General features: G+C 38.6%; 1 protein-coding gene across 1 annotated transcript in view; it reads right to left on the bottom strand.

The window, feature by feature from the left end:
* LOC139469332 (tachykinin-like peptides receptor 99D) overlaps positions 1–21,208 on the bottom strand; it is a 44,225-nt gene that overhangs the window by 7,615 nt on the left and 15,402 nt on the right. The window contains exons 3-4 of the mRNA XM_071251471.1: positions 6,314–6,529; positions 3,165–3,315 (exon numbers count right to left, since the gene is read on the bottom strand). Coding sequence (XP_071107572.1) covers positions 3,165–3,315; positions 6,314–6,529 — 367 coding nt within the window. The remainder of the gene's footprint in view (positions 1–3,164; positions 3,316–6,313; positions 6,530–21,208) is intronic.

Here is a 21,208-nt window from a genome sequence, read left to right as displayed (position 1 = left end):
ATCGAGACACTGGATTGTCTTTGCCACCGTCACTGAATTGTCTGGTCAAGACTCGAATGTTTATAGGAGAAGGCAAGAAACAAACACTTTTACGGCTTTTACGCCAAATGCAGTTTGTTTTGGCAGACAATCGAGACTAATTGTCCCCTGGAGTTGACGTTTTATATTCAACTTTCCCCAATTTCGAAAAATATGCCAGCGGCTATAGCCTTTGGTTTTGCACATTTCGCAACATTTGAAGTACAATCGAGTATTCTCTTTCAACGAAGGTTTCAAGGAGCGTCATATGACTTTGCTCGAAAGTTGTTTGATCAGCAACAAAGGCCTTAGTATAGCTTTCAAAAATATGTAGACATGTGGAGTACATTTCCAAATGTTGTTCGTCCAGACCACCCGCCATACCGTTTGGTTTTCTCGACAAATAATGACAGATTTCAACGCAATAGTTTTTTATTTTCCTCAATAACAGACAGGACAAGAGTGATAAACAACCTTATAGGCCTAAATCAGTTAATTCAAATGTCACATGTCCACAATAGAATTGATTTTGGACTTGCTTCCGAATGACAACTGTAAAGAAATATTGAAGGTTTTCAACCAATTTGTCTCTGAACGATCATTCATACAAGAACAGACAAATCCCTCAAATCTACCGAGGTCAGAATTGTAACAACAATAGTCTGAAACAGGTTTCAAAAATGATAAACTGACCAAATATTGAGGGATCTGGACCTTTCATAATTCGTTCCTTTCATTTGACCAAAATATATATGCTTTGTCTGATCTGTGTGTGTGATAAAACCTCCCACCCCCCCACCCCCCCCCACCCCCAAAAAAAACAACCAAAAAAAACAACAACAAAACAACAACAAACAAACAAACAAACAACAACAAAAATAAATAAATACACAAACAACAAAAAACGGTTGTTGTAAGCAACCTTAAAATATAAGTGAATACATCCTTTCCATGACAATAAGGAAACCCCATTAAAGTCCATTGTACGTTTCCGACAAAATCATGAGTATGTGTTTATTAATCACAATACTGATGTTACCACGAGTTCTCGAAAAGGTGGGCGTATCGTTCCCTTACACAAACACAAACAAATGAAAGTTAAAACATGGGAACATGTGGTACAAGTTAAAATGAGGGATTGCATCTGACATAATATTTGTCACTGATGCGTCAAATTGAAAAAAACCCAACTCCACCACAAAACCTTTGGAGAGCTTTGCTGAGTCCTTAAATGTTCGAGCAATTGCTAGTTAGGCCTTACACAGTCAGAGTTTGTTTTTCTTAGTCGTGCCATTAATCCGCTGATCCATTTTCCTAAAACTGACACGATGAGCCATACCTGAAATACTCTTCAAAGCGGCGTTAACACCAACTCACTCACTTTTTATCTTGTTACATGTTTCATCCGAGATAATTAAAAAAAAGTTACTGATTTTAAGAAGCTAAGTATCTTTGTATCAGAGGAAGTGTTGCATGTGAGGGCACCTCGTTCCCCTGCCGCATCAAGGGGCCACCTGCTTACTGACTTTATCTGACAAAAGCGTTGTAAGGCAACTACTCCTAAATCTTGATTTATCAGCAGCAGTTGGCAAAGGAACAAAATTAATTATTCTTTGGACTATCCGAATTCAAAGTTTAGACCCATTATGCATTCACGTTCTGATTCATTTATCACAATTCATTTATAAACATGTCTGAGATTGCAAAATGTTTGCATCGGCTTCTTATCGCGCGTATAAACCAGAGTCTTGGAATCTGAAAAGCTTTACAACTCAATAGATACACCACTTAAGTGCTTTCCTTCATTACAAAGCAGTCGAAAATAATGTTCACGTGTAAAACCTTACTGATATCGTTATTTCACAGTGCTTTTCGTGGTCTTAAATAAATTTACCGCAATGTTTATTTTTGTCCTGGCGTTCGAAAAGAGTCTTCGTGATATACAAGAAAACCGCACAGATAACATCGGGAACCTTTCCTTGATCTCATGGAATTTATTATCATGTCTTTATCCAGCCAAGCTAACTGTCACAATAATGATACACATGTCCATCATTCCTTCCTTTTTCATCTATCGTTAACGTTCTTCTTCCATCCAAAAGCTTATTCATTATCATTATGAATCTTTTACTGTTTCTGCCGAGAAACGAATTTACAGTGTTTATCACTTCCAAAATTAACTATATGTCTATCACATTAATTGTGCGTGTAAATATATTAGCAATAATAATGGTAACTTTATGATCATAAGAAAAGTGCAATATTGTCATATTACCAATCTTCATAAACCAGAATAGACTGCTCAATAGAAGTTAAAGAACACACCATTCTTTCATATTATTATCCATACTGAATCCGTCATGCCTTGACAGGTTAACAATAGTGTTCTTTAGCTTCTTTTAAGTAGTGTAATTTTAGGTAACTACGCAGTGCGCATGTCATTCTCTGAAACGTGGATTTCAAGTGTCACTTACATGTTAGTATCAAACCACAAACCTAGTCTTATTTATCCGACGAAACAGATTCCATTGGGTGTAAACGTCAAGTCAAGTATAAAAATATATCAGTCAGTGATGTCACCAGGTGTTCGCGAAAAGGAAAGGCATTTCCTGCCTTACCGGTTGCATCCACACCATTTCCATAAAAAGTATATGCTTGTTTCCTGACGCCGTATTCATTTACAAATATACAGAACATGTTTTATGATATTAATATCTGTATACGTCATTCACAAGCAATGTCAGCAATGTATCATGTTTACATTGAATGTGAATATTGACAGAGCCTTCTCTGTGTTCTTCATGTACATAAAATTGACGCGCCATTGACAAATATAATGTTAGATACAATTCCCCAATTAGACGTGAACCACATGTTTCTGTGTCTTTCAGGTGAACAATTTCCTTGCCTTTGTATGTATGTGTGGTGGGTGCCACAGACGGGACAGGATACACTGACCTTTCCCTGAACGCCTCGTATCATCGCAATTTGACATTTATTCAAAAACACATGCCAATGATAAAGTCGGAATCGTAAAATGGACAATGCGTTTTGCAAAGATTTGTAATGATCATCAAATTGGTTTTGTCGTTATAATGTTAGGATGAAATAATAAAGGTCTGTATGCGCTTCATATTTTTCCATACCTTTCTTTTACTTTTAATCCGTTCTGCCTGCATTGGTATGGTCTCTCCAATGGCCTTGCTGCCCCAAAGCTCCCAGCCTATTCTAGCATATGTTCCTGCCAAGGTCACCATTGGTAGAAAGTAGTTGAGAATCATCAGTAAAATGTTATATCTGAAAGAGACAAGACACGATATGACGAATTGTAACAGTGTCATAATAATTGAAAAGTAGGCCAATGTGTAGAGTGCACATTAAGAACTTAATATGCCAGGCAAGGGTGAGATGCATGCATTCATGCATACCAGGCCATGGTATTATACATATACCATGCTAGGCAGGATATTATTCTTATGCCATGCTAGGCAGGATATTATGCATATACCATGCTAGGATGATATGCATACATAAAGGTACAATAATGTACATATTTAAGGAAAGGATAGTATACATATGCTAGGCAAGGAGAGTAATAAATACCTGGCTAGGATAGCATACAAATACTAGGCCAGGATCAGGCTAGGAATGCATACATATGCCAGGCTATGAAGGTAAACATGTACAAATACCAGGCTGTGATAATATACACATGCCAAGAGAGGACAATATACACACACACAAGGCTAGGAGAAGATACATATATAAAGCGGGGATGGAATACATATAAAAGGCTAGAATAAGATACACGCAGAAGGCTCGAATAGGTTGCATGTACCAGGCTTGGCCTAGTATACAATAACACAGAATAAATGGATATACTATATATACCAGATTAGAATAATATATATCAGGCCAGGATAAGATACATATACCAAGCTAGGGGGATATACATACAGAAGGTTTGGATACGATACATGTACCAGACTTGGGTGACATACATACAACACGGATAAGTTACATGTACCTGGCTAGGATAAGATACACACACCAGACTAGGATAAGATACACACACAGGCTAGGATAAGATACATGTACACTTACACCAGGCGGGGGTAATGTTCAGATAGCAGGCTTAGATAAGATGCATACAGAAGCTCGGGTAAGTTACACATACCAAGTTAGAATAATATCCAGAAACCGGGCTAAGATAACAAACAGGATGGAATAAGATAAAAACGGGATGGATATGATGCATGTACCAGGCAAGGATAAAATACACAGATGCCAGGCTAGGATAATATACATATACCAGACAAGAGGAGGAATGTACCAGGTGAGAATTTTATATATATATATATATATATATATATATATATATATATATATATATATATATATATATATATATATATATATATACCTGTCTACGATGAGATGAATATACTTGACATGAATAAAATATGAGCTAGACTCGGGTGAGGTCTGACCACAATAAGGAAATATGTTAAATTAGGCTAGGGTGAAACAAAAAGATCAGGCTAGGCTAGGATGCGATTCATAATATGCTAAGTGAGTATGATATATATTTACCAGGCTAGGACGCAATATATTGGTGAAGTGTGAATCTTATACATACAGCACGTTACATGTCAGATAAGGGATGCAAAGGAGGATGACATCAGCAAACCAGGGCCCTCTTGCACAAAGCGATCTTAGCGCTAAGATGATCGTAACTCCCATACTTTAACATAGGCTTACAATAGTTGTAGCGCTAAGATCGCTTTGTGCATGTGGGCCCAGGTTAGAACAAGGCTAACTGGTTTACATATGTTTATTGAACAGGCCAAGGTAACCAGTTAAGAACAATATAACATGCTAGGAAGCAATGACTATATCAAGTTACTATTAGATGAATATGCTAGGCTTAAATGAATACATATTCTAAAAGGATGGGGTACATCAGCAAAGCAGGATGTTTGATAAATACACTTAGCAAGGATGAGCTCCACCAGTCTATGAGATAAATATACCAGGCTCGGGAGCGATAAACATACAAGGATAGGTGAGAACTATAACTTATTAGCACGCGTAAAATAATTAATCATGCAAACTGTATGTTGTTTCTTTTTGCATTTGTATTTCAAAAATGATGTGGACTAAAATAGCAAAAATAAAATGTAACTAAAGTGCGTTTTTCCGCATCTGAAAATAATCCTACATTTCCTTGCTGAGTACGTACCATTGTAAACAGATACCGACTAACCCCAGCCCTGTCATTGGCGAAGTGTTGCGTGTTGATATTGAACATATACCTACACGCGTAGTGGAGGAGTCTCTTTGTGGATTTACAGGCTGCACCTGTGGCAATAGACCACACCTGGCTACACCTGCTACTCAGAGGAGAGTAAAGATCATTTATCTTATGATTTCCCCTCTGCCAGGTAACATGGAGTATCCAGATACGTGTAGATGCTAAACTTATCAAATAAGCTATGTATCATGATAAACTGCACCCACTGGTATTTCATTGCTACTTGTGAGGAACGTCACCTGTGTTCCCCACATGCATCGAGCTACGATTATATCCCCAATTCACAGAGGAATGTGGCCGACATTTGCACGGTAACGGGTAACAGTCTTCGATGTGGTGACGCATTACTATGTCACTACACTATAATGAACTGATGGACACTTTTTACACCATTTATTTTAGTCGAAGGGCGCTTTAACAAGATTCTTATTTGTTAGTCACGCGAACGTTATTTGTTACAGCTAAAAAACACAAGAATTTCGTTTTTCAGGAGATGGGTTTACTTTAACAATGATGATCAATTTCATAGCTCTTTCCTTTCACTACCGCATCGGCGTCAACGTTAAATGTCTTTTTGGTTGAAACATGCAATAACTCCCACCACCTACTACTTCTAATTAAGACGTGCTATTTTCATATTGATAAGATACCGCTTGCATGCTATACTAATGCAAACGGTTATAAGGGGGCGATCATTTGATATAGCTCCAGAGAGCGGGGCTGTTGAGCAAGGTAGGGAGGAAGGGTATTTGTTTTATTTAAAAACATAACCTGTTCCCGAACCTGCTTGGTAAATATCAGTTTTCTCGGCTTTTTCCCCAATAATGAAACATTGAACATTGTACATGCTAGGTGCGCTGAGAAATAAAGATTTTATGTGTTGTGGGATAGAGACTAACACACACACACACATGCCTGTCTAGAATATTAAAGGCTTGATTGCTAATTGCCTGTTGGTACATGATAAATACAAATACTTGCCCCATATCCGATTTACTCTGAGTGTTTGAGCCATCGGGCCACTGAAGGAAGCATATACTCCTGGAGGATCCGTCTTTGAACGGTTGAAGATAAATGGAAGAATACAGCAAATTGGGCAAGGAAAGTAGGAACGACGCCTTCCATATTGCAACGATGATGGTCAGTACAATTCTGCCAGTAAGACGTGGACGAAGGGGGTGAATGATGGCCATATATCTGAAAGGAAAAGAGAACAATTGTATTATGGTATTTATCTATGTCTGTCCCGTGGGACTTAAACGGGAAGTATGCGTTAACAATGACAGTCCCCAACACTGATAGATCAAGTTCTCAACCACTGGTTTGTGTGGTCCAGATTCGATCACTAACAGGATTTTTTATTGCAGATTGTTCGTTATAAGAACGTTAAAAAGGTATTTCCAAATGAAAGCATGATGTGTATGGAGTGTAGGTTCTATAGTAAGCGGGGCGGTCGGGTAGCCTAGTGGTTAAAGCGTTCGCCCGTCACGCCGAAAACCCGGATTCGATTCCCGACATGGGTACAATGTGTGAAGTCCATTTCCGCCGTGATATTGCTGGAATATTGCTAAAACTAAACTCACTCACTCACACTAAAAGTAATCATCCATAAAACAGGAGTTACGTTATGAGTTATGTTACGCTATGAATCATTCATATAATATAACACTGTACATAGTGAAAACAGAAACAAATATCAGAACAATGCAATTTAGAAATATATGATGTCCAAAAAGCGACAAAACCATTTCCATAATCATAATAAATGTCTTCTTTAAGCAGTGTCCATTGTACGATTCTGCATGTATGATGAGCATGTGTATATGAATCACTATCAAATAGTATAAACCATGAATAGTGTTTTCAGGTTGATTTATTCAAAAGACTATCTGGTGAAAAACCTTACGAGCTACTAACACGTTTATACTCAATATAACCACATTAGTCTGTTTCTGCCAGGACACAAGCACACATCTCGTTCAATAGTATTGATTGGAACTTCTTATCTCGTAGGCCATCAACAACAATTTGGAGGAGCATCGTTCCAAGGCCCGGCTTCCAAGCCCAATATTCCCCTTGGCACAGACACACAGTACAGAGAAGCTCAGTAGCCTACTCTGTCAAATCAATTAAATCACACCTAACTACAGATAACGCGCTGAAATGTACAGTATTATCAATGATTAATACGAGCATCAACATGGAATCAAATTCAATACATGTGGATTTGTATCGCCCAAAAGAGGAAGTAAATATGTTCTAAGTCAAAAGTTCACACGTTGCTCAAGACCAAATACCATGATATTTTACCTCAATAATATTTTTTTAGAACGGTGGGAAGAAATGATGATTACCTTTCAAAATGTTTTCAAACGCTTATCTCTCAACTCAGTGTACATGATATTAACCGACGACATTGATGTCAGTATGTGAGTGACAGTTGTGTTATATATAATGTACTGGACGTCAAATGCCGAAAATAAATGAAAACTGCTCATGCGGCGTTACACTATCAACTCTTCCGCTCACTGTATTAGTCTCAGTCTTGAATCGAAATGACTCCGCCAGTATATGGAGTACTGGATATGTCAGAGTGCGTGGGCTCTTAATCAACACTCTAAGTCCCGCATCGAAGTGTACCACGTAGCCTGGCATGACGTCATAGGTGCAATATGTATCATGGCGATTAATTTGTTACTTGTCTAAACGAAATCATTCTTTAAGGCATTCTTTCAGTTTCTCAGCAGACAGGTGTGACCTTTGATGGTCTTTATTTGGGGAACGGCGTGATCAGGTGACATTGTGGTCTCAGACGCCGTGCAGTTGTAATGAAGGATAATACGAAGAAAGACAGTTGGTATACGTTCACTATTTCCGACCACTTGTTGCTGACATACACCAAGACTCACTGTCCCATGGATCTGGGAATCGAACGCCTTAGCCAACGATTCCTGACAGACAGGGGAGTCAGTTCTGAAATGCGATCTGACATTCACCCACTTAGCATAGTAAGGCACAAGAAGGACCATTAGAAGGACCAGTTCATTTGAACACCAGATCATGGATACACAAACAACAAGATACTCAAATAAAAAAACAGTTCATATCTGATAGAAATTTCTTCATAAAGCAGAGTCGATTGTACGATTCCGACTATATCATGAGCATATGTTTATGAATCAATATCAAATAGTGATGATACCAGGTGTTCGCGAAAAGATGAGCGTATCCTGTCCCAACTTCTGAACAAGAGGGGGCATGGGTGGCCCAGTCGTCGAAGGCGCCGCGATTCGCTGTGCAGAGTTGCGTCCCTTGGGCACGCCAGAAACCTATGATTGTGGATTCGAATCCCGGTTCGCCCCGATTATGTTTCTAGGTTTGTCAGCACCATACCCATGCTCGTTGGTTTCACCGAATGGTAAACGTCTGAGACCTGCATTACTTCGGGCTCTCTTACCACATTAAGCTGACACGCCGCGATATAACTTGAATACTGTTAAAAGCGGCGTTAAACCCAACTCACTCACTCACTCACTCACTCACTCACTCACTCACTCACTCTGAACAAGAGTCGTATGACTCTCGTTGAAATCTTGGTAGTAAGAGTATGCTCGATTGTTTCTCAAAAGTTGTGAAATGTAACACCATTGGCTGAAGTTGCTGGAATATTGCATCGACATGAACACGGACACAAACGCCTTGGGAAACACGCGAGCACACACATGGACATACAGACACACCATGACCACAACATCCCCGTCCGCATTCAACTCCCTTTCCCACCGATCACTTATCACCACCCATCATAACCATAATTAGTGTGGCTGATTTAATTAAAGGCAGCTGAATAACGATTTATTCCAGCACCGCGTGAATTTCTCACTGTATATGACGTAACAATACAAGTCTACATATATTGTGTGCCGTGTCAGAGTTCCTATCAGGGAACTTTAATCACCGTCTGACCTTCCCCTGGGACGAGGTCAGGCATGAACCCCGTCACAAGGGGACGTTAATATCCATACGCCGCTGACGTTAATAAGATAAACCCAATGCTGTTTATTGCTATTTATGACAGCAGTTTCATGGAGAAAGCAGTGATGTATAATTTCAGAACCAGATCGTCAAGGTATTATCACAGTATATGTACAAGGTGTAGTCATGGATATGCTGGGAAATCAATATTAAGATAGATGGACGTCAACACAGACCTTATGTAGGTGCGATTCAGTGACTAAAACACTATTATTTCACCATTCAAATCTCACCCAGTGTTTACACAAGATAATGATTACTGATTTGCATCTTGTTAAAATAAGTAATAAGCATTGTGGCTTGTTGGGACATTGTGTCATATAATATATGTCCGCTGGTATGTATTCAGAGGACTTAACATTTTAACCTTGATATTTTATATCATAGTTTGCATTTACTTTGTCCAAATGAAAAAGAGGATTTGGTACATATTATTGCTATAGGCGCCTAAGTACCGGTATTTAGGGAAAATACATACCGAGTTATTAAGTTGCTTAAAAGTATTAACAGTATTTTGCTTTTTGGAAATATGTAAGCCACATATGGATAGCTCGTTATTTCTAAGAAAACATAATAATTTTTCTTGTTACGTTTTGAGCAAATATATAAATACACTATATTCATGATACGTCATAGCTTTGGGAAAGTACGTACGCTACTAGTCTTTGTGGCCATAAATGGCACGCCGCCTTTACCCGGAATTCACTTTGTGTTTGATATTTCATCATGTTTCACGCCGTATCTTTCACGATTCGACTTTTAGTCTTTAAATTCTCGGCTGCACCGCTTCAAACTTAATATATTTCGTTAAAAGACCCCAGATACGCGCGAGTTTGACTTGCGCATTTAATCCCAGATTATTCCACCAGATATTCTTAAACAAAAGCGAAAAAAAAATCATGTCCATAATCATGAGACATCTCTTCTATTGTCCATTGTGCATTCCGTCCATATCATAAGCGTATGTTCATGAGTCTCTACTGTTTGTGTCCCGGGAATATTGCTGAAAGCGGCGTAAAACCATACTCATTCATTCATGCATCACCATTAAAATAGTGATGATATCATGACTGTGTTCTCGAAAAGGTGAACGTGTCCAACCCACATGCAAGTGCAAGCTATTTGTTCAACAAAGGTAATTGCCTATATCGCGCCTGATATTTTGAGTCGTACATGTAGGTTCAAATCCAAGATTCGCTCTGGTTATGTTTCCCCGTTGGTCAGAACCATTCCAATACTCATGTGTTTCACCAAAATGGTAAACGTCTAAGAACTGATCAATAGTGGCATTCCTCCCACATCAAGCTGACACAGCGTGTTATAACTGACATACTGTTCAAAACGGTGTTAAACAAAACTCACTTGTACCATGAGTGATATGATGCCAATGGTGCAATGATTCCACACGTATATTCTAGTCTGAATAGCGAAAGTGTGTGCATGTCAGTGACATGAAATCTATGTAGACCTTCAGAACGAATAGGGCTTTGGAGTGCGTGCTCTTGTAAAGCTGATCCCTCCTTCAAAGTTTCAGAAGATGGTATGCATCTCATAAACAACACGCCGCTCGTTCTGGGGGACAAAGAGGATTCCAAACATTTAAGTTTCCCGCATAGGTTTACGAGAGAGCACCTTATTTTGATCTTTGCAATGCACTGATTTTTTCATTCTTCATCTGATCTTTGAAGATACCAGGGTGGTCTTAATAGCGATTAAATGTGATGTATCACGCTAACGTCTTCTGCCCTAAAGAATTGGGCGTCATATTGGATCCACTGAATGGACTTGAGCGCCTGTGTGTTGTGCGTAACGACATACATCTTCGTTTACTTAAGCAGATTGTTTCAGTATTAACCTTTAGGTATTCTTGATATACGATATTTCGGTATGACTTCCATTTAACACAATGATGCATATAGAAATCAATATAAGACAACCGTTCTTATACACTTGTACGAAAGGCGGGCGAAAACAATGGATCGATGGAGTTATTTCTTTCCCCGCATTTGATGCCACAGGTCTAGAAGAGCACTGACGTATAAAGTGACGGGATAAAACTTAGGTTAATCAACTTTCAGATTCAACATATTGGTACATTAAATTCGCCGTTTTGGGCTCATCTATTACCTCAGTGGAATGTGTCCTTTCCATCGTCTACACAATCGATAACACATAGCTCCTTGAAGACTTAATTTTGGTGTTGGCAATATATTTTGGTTGGAAATTGTACCTCGTATCTGTTATGACTATCCAATGCAAATGAATAACATGACAAAAAAAACTATCAATTTTTGTTCTTTATATGAATAACAGCAATACCTATTCATCAGTGGCATAGATCATGAAGCTAACGATTGTTGAGCCAACATTTAGGAATCATCTGTGGCTTGCATATCACATTACGTGGTCAGTACTTGTCATTCAAAACATATAAATGAAATTCCCGAGCGAACTGGTTTTCGTCGGCTCCTGGAACACTTTCATTACTCCTCAATAAACAACTATCTGAGGATCAACTTCCCGCCTAGCCCTGGAAGCATTATCTGCCAAGCCATTAAAACAAATACGCATTAAGTAAATATCCGAGGCGGCACTGTTATAGCAAGCACATCAGTCCGGCGAAAATCAAGCGCCTTCCACCAGGTATATGATAATCCAGACAGCGAGTACTCCTGGCAGTAGCTAAATGTCTGTTGGAATTAGCATACAGTTCCTGTCAGGGTAAACTGTGCACCTGGCATTCGAAAATAACAAGATAAAAAGTGTGCCAAGCATGATTTGTCCTGTAAACTTAATATAGAAATTGGCTTCGCGAGGGTTACATGCTGGCTATTTTATCAAGTTTTACGAGTGGTGAAGTTCAGGCATAATATCCAAAGAATCTGATATGGCCAATGAGTCGGTTCGGCCATTGTCAGGCGAGATGGTTTATGTTTTACATCATCTTTGTGCACAAGCACAAGCGAAAGATTGATAGGGTATTCAATAGTATCGTGATCACTTCTTATCGTTCGGGTCTGAATAATTTAGATATGGTAAAAGTAACTATCCGTCTGATCTTTCACGCGAAGAAAAAACATTAGCTTCAGCTCATTTCAAGCCAGAACAGACCCCTACAGTCATAATGTGCTTGATTTAACGAGATTGGTTCGAATCAATTGTAAATCCTTGAGCACAAGTCTTATTTAAATCCCACATTATTTGCTAGGCAATTGGCATGCCTTAATGCACACCAGTATAGCAGTGAATGGCGGAGGGAATACCTACGCAGGTGAGTTGGAATACGTATTGGAGTATCAGTTTGTTAGCTACGACTGTCGAATGTCTATGTTGAAGTTTGGTATGATGACCGATCACCTTGGCGCAAAGACCGCGTTGTGGAGCGGCCCTTGGAACAACTAAGAGATACAACTCTGCACAGCGAATAGTGGCGCTTAAGACGACCGGCCACCCGTGAGCTACGACTGTCGTATGTCTATATTGAAGTATGGTATGATGACCGATCACCTTGGCGCAAAGACCGCGTTGTGGAGCGGCCCTTGGAACAACTAAGGGATACAACTCTGCACAGCAAATTGTGGCGCTTAAGACGACTGGCCATCCGTGAGCTACGACTGTCGTATGTCTATATTGAAGTTTGGTATGATGACCGATCACCTTGGCGGAAAGACCGCGTTGTGGAGCGGCCCTTGGATCAACTAAGGGATATAATTCTGCACAGCGAATTGTGGCACTTAACACGACTGGCTACCCGTGAGCTACGACTGTCATATGTCTATATTGAAGTTTGGTATGATGACCGATCACCTTGGCGCAAAGACCGCTTTGTGGAGCGGCCCTTGGAACAACTAAGGGCTACAACTCTGCACAGCGAATTGTGGCACTTAACACGACTGGCCACCCGTGAGCTACGGCAGTGTCTCAGGCTCACTCAAAACAAAACCTGGGCTTGACAGAAGTTCCATAATGTATGGCATATTGTAATTAGCCTCTTTAAAGATGAAAAAAGTCAGATCACAACATGGTATTATATCGATGGGGTGAGAACTTTACAGCCACCGTATGTTCAACGAAGTGTTTTCTTTTGTAAAGTTTATATTAACTAAAACTGCAGAGACCGATGGTTCTTTTGCTTTAGAAATTACTCATTCAAAAGGACTTACGTTTGCACTTTTAAAACACCACATTCATATTCAATATCATCGGTGATCGCGCCACACAAAGCGGTACTATTCTGTCTCAAGCAATCACGACAAGTTAAAAATATATGCCCAAGTCGATGACGATAAATCAGTAGAGGAAATATTCACTGACGAGAATCCAGACTAACAAATTGATAACATGCGTGAGACGCATTTATAGATTTCTCTCATTGACTATCAGATATTACCATGCAGGATGTACAAATGTGAAGGGTTAAACTGTGACGATATCGGGGATTTTGTCTTCTACTCCACAGTCCTCGCTCTACGACACTTAAACACCGATATGTTGCAAATGTCATGAGAATGTCTTTGAGAATCATGATGATGTCATCTTCTCGGTCCGTGTTTGGAATGGGATGGAATGGTTTGGAATTGTTATTATTATAAGTGACAAATTATACTTGGTTAATGAACGATCTATTTGGTTCATGGGATATATGATCAAAACTGAAATTTCACTGATAAAAGAAGTTGCAGTGGTGTCAATGTTGTTGTTTTTGCACAGATGTGCGGTTGCCAGTAATTTTTTCCAGTCCCAAGACAGTTTGTTCACCTGATTCAAAACAAGAGTGTGTAGATGCACACTACACGTTAACTTTTTATTTACAAATGAACTGCCACGTCATCTAATTTGCGCTCTATGGTTTACCACATCTAAGTAATTGATACTGTGGAAATTAAATAACCAGACACAGTAATCTCATTAATGTCGAGTCAGGCTTCTACATGCCGTCGTGAAATCCTCCCTTCATGTTGTAAGACGGAAAATACGTTTTTGACTGTTAAAGGTTCCTGCAATGAGAGTAAAATCACTCAGTGAAAGCTACTGAATGTGGAACAAAGGTAACGTCTATGTATTGATAATTTTGAATCATCAGATCCGTGTCATGAACTTAAATTCACCATGATAGTATTAGGTCATACTCATGTTGAAGCTATTTAACGCATTATTCTTGGATCATTTATGAACCTTGCCAAAATGATTCTACAAAAACAGGGTAACACTCTCAGCTAAATTGCCTGTACTACAAGATGTCTGCATGAATACACGATTAGGCATCCCCGTGCAATTGCCGAAAATCTCTTTCCGTCCGATCAAACACCAAAGGCGTCTTGGCAGATATGTGACAGGAGGCATTATAGAAGCATCTCATTTCGGCATTTAGAAGGCTGTTTTTGCATTGACTCGACATAAATGAGATTACAGAGCAATATAGATAATACTTCACAGCTTAATCATGGAATGCTTTATTCAAGAAATATAGCCCATTCTTGTGAAAGAAAGACGTATGTCTCAATTGTTCCGGTTCTGTCACATTCTCTGGCCTATGTTGATTGTTACTGGCTGATCATTATCCCAACTAACGGTCGAATGAGATCTTGTATCCAAATTAATGCTTTTTGCATATCAAGTATTAGGCGAGTACTTGAAACACCAGCAAGAAATTGGGTGGTTAGTGTCATTTATTTCAAATGTAGAAGGTGATTATCTGAACGTTGGCATGTTTGGATTTGATTTCCATTTGATGGTAGCGACGATGTGCATAACAAATGGTGCTATCTGTTGACCTTAGTAAAAGAGTGATCCTTAATCATGGATACAGATTGTGGCTTGAACACTTTCTCAATTAATCTTTGATGTTCTTGTTTGTTTCTGTAGCAAAAAGTAACTTTATGAGGAGATTGGTGTTTTTCGGAAACGACGAATTTCATTTGCTATATTTTGGTATTTCTTTCTTCTTGTCTTTTCAATCATTGACGGGGTAACGTTGCATAAACATCACGCAACATACACTGTAAAACCCACTAGTTACTTAAGATATTCCCTAGACGGACTTCAAGTCTCGTATATATCTGTCACATTAGAATTGAAAAACAAATCACAAATGCACTAATAAACGAAACACTCGAAACATGTCGTTTGTCAGATAAAAGTAACAACCATATAGCAAACCAGAACAGACATTTGAGGACTATCGCTACAAGAAGTCACACTGGTATAACTATAAGTGCCAATTACATGCATATGTTCTATCAAAATGTTTTTCGTCATCAAAAAAACATAATCATAATCTTTGCAGCATTGAATATTTTCTAATTTCAGAACTCGACACTGTTTGAAATCATTCCGTAAACATTAACAGATTCTTGTCGCCAGTTTCGGGAACAGAGGACAACCACAACACCTTTAGGCGAGATTCAACGACAAGAAATTGTAATTCTATTACTGCAATTGTGTAAATGTACATAAAGATGCCATATGAAAAAGATATTAAAGACGCGCATAGGAAGCCAAGGTGCCAACGAGTTTCTGTCTAACCATGTGCTTTGACTTTCAGGCCAAATACAAGTCAAACATGTAATGCTTTGACACATATCCTTTGCACAAGTGACTTACGATGTCTGAATATTACGATAATCACATTGCGAAGTTAGAGACCTCTTCTTAAAGAAACATAGATACAGATTATAGGGTCGTATAAGAAGATTAATACGATATTGTATACGGTTTCTTCGTCTATGTTTCACCACAGCTGTCAAGATACTGGGGGTATATTGAATAGTGTGGCAATAGATTGTTCCTTTAATACACGGCACTGCCTTTGTATTGGAGACATATCTGGGACTTCAGGCTAATGCAGCCTCTTAAAGTAATATTTACGTCTACGTGTTGAGGTCAAATGCGTATACATTGTTATAATACACTGGCGCACAAACAGTGAGAACATCCTTTTGATGATCGTGTGAAAGAGTGGCCTTTGCAAACGAAAGCGTTGAGTAGATTTGACCTTGGAAGCTTGGAATTTGGTTCAACTATATAAGTAATGGTTAATTGTTAGATCTTAACGTTTGATATATATAACGTTTAACGTTTGATAGAATTGTTTTTGTTATATTTGTGTGTTTTTTTGTTGTTGTTTTTTTGCTTTGCTAGATTTTTTTAGGGGGAGGTGCACGAGTGGCCCAGGTGTCTAAAACAGCGCAATTCGCTGAGCAGAGTTGCGTCCCTTTGGGTATGCCAGAAACATATCATCGTGAGTTCGAATCCCGAACTCGATTATGATTCTAGGTTTGTCAACACCATATCTGTGGTAAACATCTGAGACCTCCATCACGTTGGGGTTTTCTTCCAGAATTAAGTTTACACGCCGTGATATAACTGGTATACTGCTCAAATACAAACTCAATCACACACTCACATATCAGTTTAATAACTGAATAAATGGTCATGAATTCGGTATTATTTTTTAGACATGAGTAAAAATGTAAAACGACAGCGACTTTGTAAAGCTCCCTTGTAATTGAACAATATTTAGTTGCAAGCAAGGTTTGATTTTTAGCTCAGTGTATCTTGGTATTGTTTTGGTATTGAATTATTGGAAATACGAAATCGGATTAGTAATAAAACATGTTTTGATCTTATTGGTTAAATGAACAGCGGTTGAAATACATGAATCTGAATACATTCCAGGAACTCGATGAAGACAAGAACATTCGAAGAAAATGTGATCGTACAATGCGTGTTCTTTATTATTAAAACCTTCTCGTTTATTTTGAAGATGGACTAAATGTATCTTCTCTAATATTGCATTTTTGCATCTTTTTTATTTTTCCTATGTGCCTGGAGTTCCGTCCAGAATGGGTATATCATGCTCGTCGAATGAACCGAGTGAAATGGGGATCGGATGGTCAGGCACTTTGCTGATTGTAATGAGCCCCGACCACGCCAGAGAATTATCAGTCTCGGTTATCTGCCGCAACAGACTCTCTTGAGAATAAAAGGCAAAATTGTTATGCGCGTAATATGAATGGATCACTGAAAATCACTGATGACATAAGGCGTTTGCAAAGAAGGTAAGCCTGTCCTACTCTGAAGTAAGTGCCATTGAGTAAAGAATGGTGAAAAAACAATGAAAACAAATAAACTACACGTATTTCATTTTCATTAAAACGGTCAAATTATTTCTAAAGAACGTTTTAGTGCCATGTATGGAATTTACCATAAGATAATCAACTACTTCGGAAACATCCAGGTTTAATTTATAAAGTGGTTAAAGATGCCGCTAAATGAAACTCGATTCACTTTCAGATCAGTCAACCCAATTTGTGGCGACATAATACTTCTTTTTGTTTGCGTTTGCATACCGTGTGAAAAGTTGCGTCTTATGTATGTACATTGAAGGCACACAGGCACTGGCTGTTGTCGGCCACATGATTAATTATATATAAGTGATAGGTTGGGAGTACATAGAATACATTAAGTAATGTAATAGTATGAAGTTCCAAAGGTTGTAAACAAAGGTTTTACCATTCGTACAACAGCAACAAATCTCAGGATGATGATCTCTGGGGTGGTGCATTTCACGTATAGTTTTGAACCTGAAGATGCCTTTTACTAGTATCGGCGACATCGACACCAGGAACTACCTTTCTATCCCCCGAGTGAATTATAAATACCGAGTCTTAAAGTCATATCTCGTAGCTCTTAACTTATTCTCAATTGTCTAATTGTACTCAAGTTATAACTCATTCGATTTTTACATGTAGATGTCACCTTATCATATATGTTAATACTGTGAATAAAAGTTTAATGTTTCCTCGCCGACAGGCGTCAGGTTATTGCCCTTTAGTCAAATGCGTCTTGTGGCAATTTCGTTGAGACCAAAGTTCAACTCGGGTGACCGAAATGCATATTTATAGGGTACAGATCTCCAGTTTTCCTCAGGGGAAACTTATACTTCGCTGAAGCTAGGTGCCGTGGGTTGTAATAGAGTGTCCATGGCCAAACAACACGGTGCCAGATACCAATGTTCAGATTCACGTATACAGAAGATATTTCATTTCCTTCGGTGCAAATGGGGCAAAGCCCTAACATCGATACTTACTCCCCCAGCGATCAGGTTACACACGAAGTCAATTGTGTTAGGTCCATGTCTTACAGAAACTATTAAAGTAACGCGCTGTTGTGAAGGTTGACTCCTGGCTTGAATTCAGTGACATACAGTTGAATGAACTGCTAACTGTGTATATACATCTACACAAAGGTCGGTGAAGATGGTACGCAATACTTGTGCAAATGGTTGTATTAAAACTATGATTATACGATAATCAACAAGTTAGTACATAGATGAAATTAAGATTGATCAGCTTGCACCAAAACTGTATGAACTGTCACAATCATCATACAGGTTATTTCTACTGGACGATATATGCCATTTACTGTCACAGTTGGTGTACACGTTGGGCATCCTTTTCAGAAGTAGAATTTAAAGCGATAGAACCATTTCCATAATCATAAGAACATATCTGCTGAAACGGAATCCAAACGGCATCATTAACATGCGTTTATAAATCACTATCAAACAGTGATGACACCAGGTGTTCGCGCACAGTCGAGCGTGTCCTCCCCCACCGACGGCAACTGTCACAATCACATGCAGAGGCAAATCAATTCTTCACTTGAACAAACACGGGGACATACAGTCCGATTTAAAATTGCATCGGAAATCATTTTGTCCCTGATGCGTCAAATTGGAAATATCCTTCACGTCTACCATTAAGCATTTTTAAAGTTGTACTAAGACATTGAATGTTGTAACCCTGATAAAACAACTTTTGAGAAAGGGTCGTATAGCACGTTTTGAAATCATCGTGAAAAGAGCATGCTCAATTGTATCTCACACGATGCGCTATCCCTGGTCTATTTTACGTCTAGTTTAGGAGGGTAAATAGGTGGAAGGAAATTGACTATTTAACCATTCTTGAACTATTGGAGATCATCGATTCACGAGAAGCTTAAGTTATACTTCTTGACCAAATTCCCTTGTTTTGATTTTACCAATCCGCGAATATATTCTGACTCATAAGCATCACGAAACAGATCAGCAAGGAGTGGAACACAGTTGGTGTCAATGCCTATTTCATACCTACATGCATGTTATCCCCACATTTCACGTTGATGTCATTTATGAGGAAGTCAAGCATTGTACATATTGTTTCCTAAATTGCAGATGTCATTTGCTTTCAGTTTTACCAAATTAATCTGAACCTTTGAAGATAGAGATGAAACTGTCATGGATCATGGATCAAGGAATGAATTATCGCGAAGTTTGTCGTGTGGGATAGAGATTAAAACTTTAGTTAAAAATTTAATGTTTTGACATGATTGAACTTGATTATTGAGATTGCAACAAATCAAGCAAATCCTTTGACATTTTTAGAACCCACATGGTGTTATTTCCACTCCTCTCAAATACTTTCCGTGAATATAACGTTAGTTCATCCTTGATTGTATTAAGGCTACAGGTTACTCTCTCTCTCTCTCTCTCTCTCTCTCTCTCTCTCTCTCTCTCTCTCTCTCTCTCTCTCTTATTTGGAACTGGTGTCACTGCCCGACTGACTCATCACTGACATTATTACGTGATATATATCCATGCCATGTTTATATACCGTTTGTGATAGTTGAAAATACTTATTTTGAAGATATACGACTTGTGTCTTTAGGCATGATACATATCCTCTATTGGGAATAAACACTATGTATGTAGCTGATTCCTTATACGGGGTAATTACCATCACAAAAGACACTCGATTGATAACCTCGATAATTGTGAATGGGGATACGTGTGCTGAACATACAGATGTGAAAGTATTACATGTAAGTAGTTAACGATATTGGCAATAATGTATTAAAACCTTTGTCAGACTATATGTATTAGTAATGCATATGGTTTAACAGCTTATAAACACATAGTACACAAAGAAATGTGTCGCTGTTAGAGGTATTCCATCTCCCACAAATAGCTCTTGTCTCGACAGAAACTACCGTTAGTTTAGATTGCTGAAGGTATCATGATAATGTGTGCTGTATACGTAAATAATTCCAAGGCAATAAAACAGTTTAATTGCGCCTCGTAATTTCATGACAGATGCGGTGTGGTGAAGAACACGTATCATAACTTAGTCCAAAACATGTTAAAAGCATTTGCAGACCTTTCATAGCGCTGTGAGGTTTGATTGCCTCGTCGACGCAATGGCTTCTGAAACCACACATGAAAAGACTCTGCTAACGAATGTAATTACGGATTGTGGTGAGACAAAACTAGGTTATCAACTTTTCATAGAATATATCAAGGCTTCCTGGTTATAATTTCAAATGAACCAATTTAAAAAATGTGTTTATTACTCAAAGAAAATGCAAGCTGTAACAAGGATATTGCTTTATTCAATTACACGGAAATATATTTACTCGAACAGATTTCTGAATAATGCTCCTGTTCTCGGTTTATGTTACGGCTATCTAACAGGTTCTGAATGACTATGGGAGAATGAAATTCGATTTTCGGCTTTTCCAGTGGAGCAGATAAGGCTGACCGCCATTGACATTCATAAGCGTAATGAACACCATTGCCTGTCATGAAGACATAATACATTATCGGAATGAATTCTATTACGATTCGTAAATACTCCCAGACTGCAGTCAACGTCCCTGAGCAATCCCGGGAGTCCATATTTCATATAACGTACATAATAATCGTTTCTGGTCAGACAAATACTGACATTCTTACACTATAGTTTCGGTATAATACCTGGAGATTGTAAAGTTTTCACTGGGAACCTTGAGATAATGCTCTTC

The sequence above is a fragment of the Haliotis cracherodii genome, unplaced genomic scaffold, assembly GCF_022045235.1.
Source record: "Haliotis cracherodii isolate W230 unplaced genomic scaffold, xgHalCrac1.p SCAF_2, whole genome shotgun sequence".
Lineage (NCBI taxonomy): Eukaryota > Metazoa > Mollusca > Gastropoda > Lepetellida > Haliotidae > Haliotis > Haliotis cracherodii.
This window is presented reverse-complemented; position numbering and strand designations above follow the sequence as displayed.